Source organism: Hyla sarda, chromosome 10, assembly GCF_029499605.1.
Source record: "Hyla sarda isolate aHylSar1 chromosome 10, aHylSar1.hap1, whole genome shotgun sequence".
Taxonomy (NCBI): domain Eukaryota; kingdom Metazoa; phylum Chordata; class Amphibia; order Anura; family Hylidae; genus Hyla; species Hyla sarda.
The window spans coordinates 654,070-666,403 of NC_079198.1; the positions used below are offsets into that span (position 1 = coordinate 654,070).

Sequence of the window (12,334 nt, forward strand, 5' to 3'; positions counted from 1 at the left end):
CTTTACTGTAAGAGCTATGACACTATGGAGCTCTTTACATGTGATGTTGTACTGAATGATTCTTTACTGTAAAAGCAGCACATTGTATTAAGTCACATTTGATCTTACCAAATTCAGTGAAACAATCCCAAACACACATTCTAAGTTCCTTTATTAAGTTCTGAAATGACATCACAGGGGACACTATACAGAAGGCGATGAGCGTTGCGATGTGGCTGAGGACGGCGACGCGGCTCGAGGACGACTCTCCTGGACTCTTCTTAGTTGTTGATGATTTTCTGTAAGTGAACGGTCACATGTGAGACACAATGTAACAGCGAAGAGTTTCATGCATTAAAGGGGTATTCCAGGTTTTTTTATTTGACTATGTTACAGGGGCTGTAAAGTTAGTGTAGTCCATAACATAGTGTCTGTACCTGTGTGTGACGGTTTTCTCACAATTCCTCTGTGATTTTCACCCCAATATTTATTTTTACCCGCATACAAAATGACTGTTGTCTCAGATTTTTTCCCAGTTTGCAATGCGGCTGAGACCTGACATCACTAGTCAGCTAATGACAGGGAGCCTGTCTGCTTCAATGGGTGGAGGGATCAATCTGCAACTAATGCAACAGCTGGAGGCACCCTGATTGAAAACCACAGGTCTTTTGAATGGATGCAGCTCATTTATGTTCCAATGGGTGGCTGATGTGTGGGAGGGAGGAAAATGTAATTGTGGGATTTGTAGTCAAAAAAAGAAAAGTCAAACAGGAAATACAAGTTCACAAAAAGCTACCACAGTGTTATGGTAATCTCACAGCATAGCCATTTATCCCCAAGACAAGCGCAGATCCTTCCTAAGCATGTCCATTACTGCCTGCCAGGTACTAAATCACCTTAAGGGGGAGAACCCCTTTAACATGGAACATACTGGAGACATCTCTACCATGTCCTGCCGATGACTGGAACAGTACCGAGACTGAACGGTATATATCTCCCTCAGATGCCTCATATGACTGTATTATATCTGACACTCACATCATTGATCCAGTCCTGGTAGGCGGACACCCGGGTGAAGACGGTCGGCTTCTTCTCATAGTTACAGCTGACTCCGGAGCCGAAGCTGACAACACCGTGAACCTCCCAGGATCCATCAGCAGCCTGACAGTTCAGAGGACCCCCGGAGTCTCCCTGTGGAGGACACATTTACTGGTTATAATCTGTACTGGACCCTACCAGCAGAATAGTGAGTACAGCTCTGGAGTATAATACAGGATATAACTCAGGATCAATACAGGATAAGTAATGTAATGTATGTACACAGTGACCTCACCAGCAGAATAGTGAGTACAGCTCTGGAGTATAATACAGGATATAACTCAGGATCAGTACAGGATAAGTAATGTAATGTATGTACACAGTGACCTCACCAGCAGAATAGTGAGTGCAGCTCTGGAGTATAATACAGGATATAACTCAGGATCAGTACAGGATAAGTAATGTAATGTATGTACACAGTGACCTCACCAGCAGAATAGTGAGTACAGCTCTGGAGTATAATACAGGATATAACTCAGGATCAGTACAGGATAAGTAATGTAATGTATGTACACAGTGACCTCACCAGCAGAATAGTGAGTACAGCTCTGGAGTATAATACAGGATAAGTAATGTAATGTATGTACACAGTGACCTCACCAGCAGAATAGTGAGTACAGCTCTGGAGTATAATACAGGATATAACTCAGGATCAGTACAGGATAAGTAATGTAATGTATGTACACAGTGATCTCACCAGCAGAATAGTGAGTACAGCTCTGAAGTATAATACAGGATATAACTCAGGATCAGTACAGGATAAGTAATGTAATGTATGTACACAGTGACCTCACCAGCAGAATAGTGAGTACAGCTCTGAAGTATAATACAGGATATAACTCAGGATCAGTACAGGATAAGTAATGTAATGTATGTACACAGTGATCTCACCAGCAGAATAGTGAGTACAGCTCTTGAGTATAATACAGGATATAACTCAGGATCAGTACAGGATAAGTAATATAATGTATGTACACAGTGACCTCACCAGCAGAATAGTGAGTACAGCTCTGGAGTATAATACAGGATATAACTCAGGATCAGTACAGGATAAGTAATGTATGTACACAGTGACCTCACCAGCAGAATAGTGAGTACAGCTCTGGAGTATAATACAGGATATGTAAAGTTTTTTTTTCTTACATTGCACCCAGACACGATTCCATCTCCTCCGGCACAGACCATGTCGGTTGTCACTTGGGATCCCCACCAGTCAGACTTGGAGCAGGTAGCGTGATCGACCACGGGGAGAAGAGCCTGCTGGAGATTGTCAGCGATGGGTCCATTTGCTGAGGGACAAAGAAGCAGAAAACACATTATAGAAACTATGTAAATAAATGACAACACAATCTGAATTTACCAAAAAGCAAAGAACATTAAAGGAATACGATCATGCCGGAATATTTATCCCCTATCCAAAGTGTGTCTGGTAGTGGGGGGTCCAATCGCTGGGAACCCCGCAATCTCCTGCATGAGACCCCGGCCCTCACCAGGAATGGAGCAGGTGGACCCGGCATGAATCTGACACATCACCTCCACGTATCTCTATGGAGAGATGAAGATACACCGTATGGTTATCTCCATCTCTCCTATACATGGAGGGGGCCTGTCAGCCATCGCTTCGTGCTGGGGCCGTGTTCAATTCCAGGGAGACCCAGGATCCCTTGCAGGAAATCACAGGGGTCCCAGCGGTCGGACCCCCCTGCTCAGACACTTATCCCCTATGCTTTGGATAAATATTCCTGCATGATACTAATCCATGTGAGGCGCATAGTATCCCGTGATTGTCATGTTACATATGAAGTCGTTACTTACTGTACAGACGTCCCCATCCGGTGACATAACAGGGGAAGTCATGTGACAGGACAGCGCCATCAGCTGGCAGACAGGCGGGCTGCACGGTGTCGCTCACTTGCACGGGCTCGGAGAGCTTGATGAGGGCGATGTCATTACTGGGATATAGAGAAGATGGTTGGAATTAGGAGAACCCTGGATCTTTGGGGTCCTGAACATGGCGGAACCACTGACTGCTCGTTCCCACTGAATCCTTATGTACGTACCGGATAAAAAAAGAGTTCCACTTCTCGTGGACAATGATCTTCTCTGGAGAGATGATGACTGATCCTTCCTCCTCTTCCTTAAGGTTGTGCTTTCCGAGAACCACTCTGTAGGTGCGGCTGGAGCTGAGCGACAGGAGATATTATAATGATTAGTCCGGTTATTATAGGGTTCGGCTACTATAGGGTCCAGCTTTTATAGGGTCTGGTTATTATAGGGTCCAGGTATTACTTGGTCCGGCTATTATAGGGTCTAGTTATTATGGGTCGGGCTATTATAGCCTCCGTTTATTATTGCGTCTGGCTATTTTAGGATCCGGCTGTTATAGGCTCTGGTTATTGTAGGGTACAGTTATTATAGGGTCCGGCTATTTTAGGGTCCGGCTGTTATAGAGTACATAGTCCGAACTCCCTTCATGGTTTTCATTGTAAAGTATTACATCAGTTACAGTCGCTCGCAGTGCAATCCCACAATTATAGTGTATATAGAGATATGGAATTGGCGGCTGTCACTTGCTGTGCACATGATGAGGATGGTACCTGATACAGTGAGCGGCGGTCAGCACCCAGTTGTCAGCAATCAGAGTGCCCCCACATGTGTGGCCCCAGTTTCCGCTGGATCCTTGGTACTGCAGGGAAATCTATAGAGAGAAGAAGATGTGATATCATGGAGTTGTCAGCCTGTGGCATGGGATATGTGATGTCTGCTCTGTGGTCCGTACCTGCCATGGCCAGCTGTTTGCCCGTACATCATGGCCGCCCACCACTCTGGACAGGATGGGCTGAACGGCTGGAACACCGCAGCTATAGGCTGCAACAAACAACACAGGAAAGTCACCCCTGACGGTCTAAAGAGCTTCTCTACCTATAAATCCTGGGGTCATCCTAATCTGTGGGGAACCTGGGGACAACCTGTGGGGTCTCCTCAGGGTTATCACTTCTGCCCTCCCTTGCATTGTTGCATATTTAGGCTCATCTAGGACACCTGAGGGACAACTCACGCAGCCATGTAGATGGTCACCAGTTTTCCCATCATTAACTAAGAAACATTGTATCAATAAGGACAAATTCATTTCCTGGGATTCCATGTACGTCGTCCTCCATGGGGTCAGCATCACATCTACACCACAGTGCCCCCACCACAGGAAATCCCTATAGAAAGGGCTGATGGATACAAAGTATCAACTGAGATAAAGTGGGCGGAGTCATGAATTACCGTAAGCCAAGCAGAGAGCGAGGACCACGAGCTTCAACATTGTGTCTTGTGAGATTGTGAGACCTACCCGGACCGGCCATACCATTTATATGGAGAGCAGCTCTGACCCTCTGCCATGATGGCTCCTGCCAAGGAGATAAGAGCGACCAATGAGACCCGTCCACGTGGCCCTCGGAGGACATTGGCAGCAGAATCTCATTACTCTCGGAGAAGATAAAAAGTGTTTACCTGGTGAGACCAAAGGGACCCAAGTGCAACAATTCAGACAATAACAGATGTGCGGATGATGTTATATTCACAGGACGAGGCCTCAGTGACCAGAACCAAAGACTCTATATAATGGACTGTATATACAGACCCCACACTGATGGACTATCCTGAGCGAGGCCTCTATATAATGGACTGTATATACAGACCCCACACTGATGGACTATCCTGAGCGAGGCCTCTATATAATGGATTGTAAATACAGACCCCACAACGATGGACTCTCCTGAGCCCAGGCCTCTATATAATGGACTGTATATACAGACCCCACAACGATGGACTCTCCTGAGCGAGGCCTCTATATAATGGATTGTATATACAGACCCAACACTGATGGACTATCCTGAGCGAGGCCTCTATATAATGGATTGTATATACAGACCCCACACTGATGGACTATCCTGAGCGAGGCCTCTATATAATGGACTGTATATACAGACCCCACACTGATGGACTATCCTGAGCGAGGCCTCTATATAATGTATTGTATATACAGACCCCACACTGATGGACTATCCAGAGCGAGGCCTCTATATAATGGACTGTATATACAGACCCCACACTGATGGACTATCCTGAGCGAGGCCTCTATATAATGGACTGTATATACAGACCCCATACTGATGGACTATCCTGAGCGAGGCCTCTATATAATGGACTGTATATACAGACCCCACACTGATGGACTATCCTGAGCGAGGCCTCTATATAATGGATTGTATATACAGACCCCATACTGATGGACTATCCTGAGCGAGGCCTCTATATAATGGATTGTATATACAGACCCCACACTGATGGACTATCCTGAGCGAGGCCTCTATATAATGGATTGTATATACAGACCCCACACTGATGGACTATCCTGAGCGAGGTCTCTATATAATGGATTGTATATACAGACCCCACACTGATGGACTATCCTGAGCGAGGCCTCTATATAATGGATTGTATATACAGACCCCACACTGATGGACTATCCTGAGCGAGGCCTCTATATAATTGACTGTATATACAGACCCCACACTGATGGACTATCCTGAGCGAGGCCTCTATATAATTGACTGTATATACAGACCCCACACTGATGGACTATCCTGAGCGAGGCCTCTATATAATGGATTGTATATACAGACCCCACACTGATGGACTATCCTGAGCGAGGCCTCTATATAATGGACTGTATATACAGACCCCATACTGATGGACTATCCTGAGCAAGGCCTCTATATAATGGACTGTATATACAGACCCCATACTGATGGACTATCCTGAGCGAGGCCTCTATATAATGGATTGTATATACAGACCCCACACTGATGGACTATCCTGAGCGAGGCCTCTATATAATGGACTGTATATACAGACCCCACACTGATGGACTATCCTGAGCGAGGCCTCTATATATAATGGATTGTAAATACAGACCCCACAACGATGGACTCTCCTGAGCCGAGGCCTCTATATAATGGATTGTATATACAGACCCGACACTGATGGACTATCCTGAGCGAGGCCTCTATATAATGGATTGTATATACAGACCCGACACTGATGGACTATCCTGAGCGAGGCCTCTATATAATGGGCTGTATATACAGACCCCACACTGATGGACTATCCTGAGCGAGGCCTCTATATATAATGGATTGTATATACAGACCCCACACTGATGGACTATCCTGAGCGAGGCCTCTATATAATGGACTGTATATACAGACCCCACACTGATGGACTATCCTGAGCGAGGCCTCTATATAATGGACTGTATATACAGACCCCCACACTGATGGACTATCCTGAGTGAGGCCTCTATATAATGGATTGTATATACAGACCCCACACTGATGGACTATCCTGAGCGAGGCCTCTATATAATGGATTGTATATACAGACCCCACACAGATGGACTATCCTGAGCGAGGCCTCTATATAATGGATTGTATATACAGACCCCACACTGATGGACTATCCTAGGCGAGGCCTCTATATATAATGGATTGTATATACAGACCCCACACAGATGGACTATCCTGAGCGAGGCCTCTATATAATGGATTGTATATACAGACCCTACACTGATGGACTATCCTGAGCGAGGCCTCTATATAATGGATTGTAAATACAGACCCCACAACGATGGACTCTCCTGAGCCGAGGCCTCTATATAATGGATTGTATATACAGACCCGACACTGATGGACTATCCTGAGCGAGGCCTCTATATAATGGATTGTATATACAGACCCCACACTGATGGACTATCCTGAGCGAGGCCTCTATATATAATGGATTGTATATACAGACCCCACACTGATGGACTATCCTGAGCGAGGCCTCTATATAATGGATTGTATATACAGACCCCACACTGATGGACTATCCTGAGCGAGGCCTCTATATAATGGATTGTATATACAGACCCCACACTGATGGACTATCCTGAGCAAGGCCTCTATATAATGGACTGTATATACAGACCCCACACTGATGGACTATCCTGAGCGAGGCCTCTATATAATGGACTGTATATACAGACCCCACACTGATGGACTATCCTGAGCGAGGCCTCTATATAATGGACTGTATATACAGACCCCACACTGATGGACTATCCTGAGCGAGGCCTCTATATAATGGATTGTATATACAGACCCCACACTGATGGACTCTCCTGAGCCCAGGCCTCTCTATAATGGACTGTATATACAGACCCCACACTGATGGACTATCCTGAGCGAGGCCTCTATATAATGAATTGTATATACAGACCCCACAACGATGGACTCTCCTGAGCCGAGGCCTCTATATAATGGACTGTATATACAGACCACACAACGATGGACTCTCCTGAGCCGAGGCCTCTATATAATGGACTGTATATACAGACCCCACACTGATGGACTATCCTGAGCGAGGCCTCTATATAATGGATTGTATATACAGACCCCACACTGATGGACTATCCTGAGCGAGGCCTCTATATAATGGACTCTATATACAGACCCCACACTGATGGACTATCCTGAGCGAGGCCTCTATATAATGGACTGTATATACAGACCCCACACTGATGGACTATCCTGACCAGAGGCCTCTATATAGTGGATTGTATATACAGACCCCACACTGATGGACTATCCTGAGCGAGGCCTCTATATAATGGATTGTATATACAGACCCCACACTGATGGACTATCCTGAGCGAGGCCTCTATATAATGGATTGTATATACAGACCCCACACTGATGGACTATCCTGAGCCGAGGCCTCTATATAATGGACTGTATATACAGACCCCCACACTGATGGACTATCCTGAGCGAGGTTTCTATATAATGGATTGTATATACAGACCCCACACTGATGGACTATCCTGAGCGAGGCCTCTATATAATGGACTGTATATACAGACCCCACACTGATGGACTATCCTGAGCCGAGGCCTCTATATAATGGATTGTATATACAGACCCCACACTGATGGACTATCCTGAGCGAGGCCTCTATATATAATGGATTGTATATACAGACCCCACACTGATGGACTCTCCTGAGCCGAGACCTGTGTATAATGGACTGTATATACAGACCACACAACGATGGACTCTCCTGACCGAGGCCTCTATATAATGGACTGTATATACAGACCCAACACTGATGGACTATCCTGAGCAAGACCTCTATATAATGGACTGTATATACAGACCCCCACACTGATGGACTATCCTGAGCGAGGCCTCTATATAATGGACTGTATATACAGACCCCACACTGATGGACTATCCTGAGCGAGGCCTCTATATAATGGACTGTATATACAGACCCAACACTGATGGACTATCCTGACCCAAGGCCTCTATATAATGGACTGTATATACAGACCCCACAACGATGGACTATCCTGAGCCGAGGCCTCTATATAATGGACTGTATATACAGACCCCACACTGATGGACTATCCTGAGCGAGGCCTCTATATAATGGATTGTATATACAGACCCCACACTGATGGACTATCCTGAGCGAGGCCTCTATATAATGGACTGTATATACAGACCCCACACTGATGGACTATCCTGAGCGAGGCCTCTATATAATGGACTGTATATACAGACCCCACACTGATGGACTATCCTGAGCGAGGCCTCTATATAATGGACTGTATATACAGACCCCACACTGATGGACTATCCTGAGCGAGGCCTCTATATAATGGACTGTATATACAGACCCCACACTGATGGACTATCCTGAACGAGCCTCTATATAATGGACTGTATATGTCACGATGCCGGCTGGCAGGTAGTGGATCCTCTGTGCCAGAGAGGGATTGGCGTGGACCGTGCTAGAGGATCGGTTCTAAGTCACTACTGGTTTTCACCAGAGCCCGCCGCAAAGCGGGATGGTCTTGCTGCGGCGGTAGTGACCAGGTCGTATCCCCTAGCAACGGCTCAACCTCTCTGGCTGCTGAAGATAGGCGCGGTACAAGGGAGTAGACAGAAGCAAGGTCGGACGTAGCAGAAGGTCGGGGTAGGCAGCAAGGATCGTAGTCAGGGGCAACGGCAGAAGGTCTGGAATCACAGGCAAGGAACACACAAGGAACGCTTTCACTGGCACTAGGGCAACAAGATCCGGCGAGGGAGTGAAGGGGAAGTGAGGTGATATAGGGAAGTGCACAGGTGTAAACACTAATTGGAACCACTGCACCAATCAGCGGTGCAGTGGCCCTTTAAATCGCAAAGACCCGGCGCGCGCGCGCCCTAGGGAGCGGGGCCGCGCGCGCCGGGACAGAACTGACGGGGAGCGAGTAAGGTACGGGAGCCGGGGTGCGCATCGCGAGCGGGCGCTACCCGCATCGCGAATCGCATCCCGGCCGGAGGTGGTAACGCAGCGCCCCGGGTCCGTGGAACCGACCGGGGCGCTGCAGTGAGGGAAGTGTAGCGAGCGCTCCGGGGAGGAGCGGGGACCCGGAGCGCTCGGCGTAACAGTACCCCCCCCCTTGGGTCTCCCCCTCTTCTTGGGGCCTGAGAACCTGAGGATCAGACTTTTGTCCAGGATATTGTCCTCAGGTTCCCAGGACCTCTCTTCCCCTGACCTTTTTAGAGGCCAAAATCTCTTTGACAGAGAAGATGTCCGAGGAGCCGGAAACAGGAGTGGGAGGAACAGATTTAGGAGAAAAACGGTTGAGGATGAGAGGTTTAAGAAGAGAGACGTGAAAGGCATTAGGGATACGAAGAGAAGGAGGAAGAAGAAGTTTGTAAGAGACAGGATTAATTTGACACAAAACTTTAAAAGGACCAAGATAGCGTGGTCCCAACTTATAGCTCGGGACACGGAAACGGACATATTTAGCGGAGAGCCATACCTTGTCTCCAGGGGAAAAAATGGGAGGAGCTCTTCTTTTCTTATCTGCGAATCTCTTCATGCGAGAAGAAGCCTGTAAGAGAGAATTTTGGGTCTCTTTCCATATGGTGGAAAGATCACGAGAAATTTCATCCACAGCGGGCAGACCAGAGGGCAAGGGGGTAGGGAGGGGGGGAAGAGGGTGACGGCCGTACACCACGAAAAACGGAGATTTGGAGGAAGATTCAGAGATTCTGAAATTATACGAGAATTCGGCCCAAGGTAGAAGATCTGCCCAGTCATCCTGGCGGGAGGAAACAAAATGTCGTAAATAGTCACCCAAGATCTGGTTAATTCTCTCTACTTGTCCATTGGATTGAGGATGGTATGCAGAAGAAAAATTTAATTTAATCTTGAGTTGTTTACAGAGAGCCCTCCAGAATTTAGACACAAATTGGACGCCTCTATCCGAGACGATCTGTGTAGGCAACCCGTGAAGACGAAAAATGTGTACAAAAAATTGTTTAGCCAACTGAGGCGCTGAAGGAAGACCAGGAAGAGGGATGAAATGTGCCATTTTGGAGAATCGATCAACGACCACCCAAATAACAGTGTTGCCATGGGATGGGGGTAAGTCAGTAATAAAATCCATACCAATCAGAGACCAAGGTTGTTCGGGGACAGGTAGAGGATGAAGAAAACCAGCGGGCTTCTGGCGAGGAGTCTTATCCCGGGCACAGATAGTGCAGGCTCGCACAAAGTCCACCACATCAGTCTCTAGAGTCGGCCACCAATAGAAGCGAGAGATGAGTTGCACAGATTTCTTGATGCCCGCATGACCTGCGAGATGGGAGGAGTGACCCCATTTGAGGATCCCAAGGCGTTGGCGTGGAGAAACAAAGGTCTTTCCTGGAGGAGTTTGCCTGATGGAGGCTGGAGAAGTGGAAATCAGGCAGTCAGGAGGAATGATGTGTTGAGGAGAGAGTTCAATTTCAGAGGCATCTGAGGAACGAGAGAGAGCATCGGCCCTAATGTTTTTATCAGCAGGCCGAAAGTGAATTTCAAAATTAAATCGGGCAAAGAACAGAGACCACCTGGCCTGACGAGGATTCAGCCGTTGGGCAGACTGGAGGTAGGAGAGGTTCTTGTGATCGGTGTAAATAATAACTGGAAATCTTGATCCCTCCAGCAGATGCCTCCATTCCTCAAGTGCTAATTTAATGGCTAGAAGCTCTCGATCCCCGATGGAGTAGTTCCTCTCCGCCGGAGAGAAGGTCCTGGAAAAAAAACCACAAGTAACAGCATGCCCGGAAGAGTTTTTTTGTAGAAGGACAGCTCCAGCTCCCACTGAGGAGGCATCAACCTCCAATAGGAAGGGTTTAGATGGGTCAGGTCTGGAGAGCACGGGAGCCGAAGAAAAGGCAGACTTGAGTCGTTTAAAGGCGTCTTCCGCTTGAGGAGGCCAAGACTTGGGATCGGCATTTTTTTTTGTTAAAGCCACAATAGGAGCCACAATGGTAGAAAAATGTGGAATAAATTGCCTGTAATAATTGGCGAACCCCAAAAAACGTTGGATGGCACGGAGTCCGGAGGGGCGTGGCCAATCTAAGACGGCAGAGAGTTTATCTGGGTCCATTTGTAGTCCCTGGCCAGAGACCAAGTATCCTAGAAAAGGAAGAGATTGGCATTCAAACAGACATTTCTCTATTTTGGCATAGAGTTGATTATCACGAAGTCTCTGAAGAACCATACGGACATGCTGGCGGTGTTCTTCAAGATTGGCAGAAAAAATCAGGATATCGTCCAGATATACAACAACACAGGAGTATAGTAGATCACGAAAAATTTCATTAACAAAGTCTTGGAAGACGGCAGGGGCGTTGCATAGACCAAAGGGCATGACCAGATACTCAAAGTGTCCATCTCTGGTGTTAAATGCCGTTTTCCATTCATCCCCCTCTCTGATGCGGATGAGATTATAAGCACCTCTTAAGTCCAGTTTGGTAAAAATATGGGCACCTTGGAGACGATCAAAGAGTTCAGAGATGAGGGGTAGGGGGTAGCGGTTCTTAACCGTGATTTTATTAAGACCGCGGTAGTCAATGCAAGGACGTAGAGAGCCATCTTTTTTGGACACAAAGAAAAATCCGGCTCCGGCAGGAGAGGAGGATTTACGGATAAAGCCCTTTTTTAAATTTTCTTGGACGTATTCAGACATGGCAAGAGTCTCTGGGACGGACAGAGGATAGATTCTGCCCCGGGGTGGAGTAGTGCCCGGGAGGAGGTCAATGGGACAATCATAAGGCCTGTGAGGAGGTAGAGTCTCAGCTTGTTTTTTGCAAAAAACGTCCGCAAAGTCCATATAGGCCTT

General features: G+C 47.0%; 1 protein-coding gene across 2 annotated transcripts; it reads right to left on the bottom strand.

Moving 5' to 3' along the window:
- Positions 1-75: 75 nt before the first annotated feature.
- Positions 76-4,706, bottom strand: LOC130294393 (chymotrypsin-C-like). Of its 2 annotated transcripts, none has more exons than XM_056544105.1 (8): positions 4,418-4,706; positions 3,857-3,945; positions 3,675-3,775; positions 3,138-3,260; positions 2,893-3,029; positions 2,221-2,366; positions 1,018-1,170; positions 76-278 (listed from the first exon to the last, which is right to left on the bottom strand). In XM_056544105.1, the coding sequence occupies exons 1-8, from the start codon at positions 4,530-4,532 to the stop codon at positions 261-263; spliced, it is 882 nt and encodes a 293-aa protein (XP_056400080.1). In that variant the 5' UTR covers positions 4,533-4,706; the 3' UTR covers positions 76-260. The 2 variants fall into 2 exon arrangements, with proteins under 2 accessions (XP_056400080.1, XP_056400081.1); XM_056544106.1 differs by having other exon boundaries at positions 4,351-4,704.
- Between the last annotated feature and the right edge of the window lie 7,628 nt (positions 4,707-12,334).

What these genes read in the sequence shown, in the direction of transcription:
- LOC130294393 (XM_056544105.1), bottom strand. Translation starts at nt 4,532, where the DNA reads ATGTCCTCCGAGGGCCACGTGGACGGGTCTCATTGGTCGCTCTTATCT. An exon ending in ACCGCCGCTCACTGTATCAG is followed by an intron (nt 3,261 to 3,674) that starts GTACCATCCTCA and finishes CCTGTCGCTCAG; the next exon opens with CTCCAGCCGCACCTACAGAG. An exon ending in TGGAACTCTTTTTTTATCCG is followed by an intron (nt 3,030 to 3,137) that starts GTACGTACATAA and finishes TCTATATCCCAG; the next exon opens with TAATGACATCGCCCTCATCA.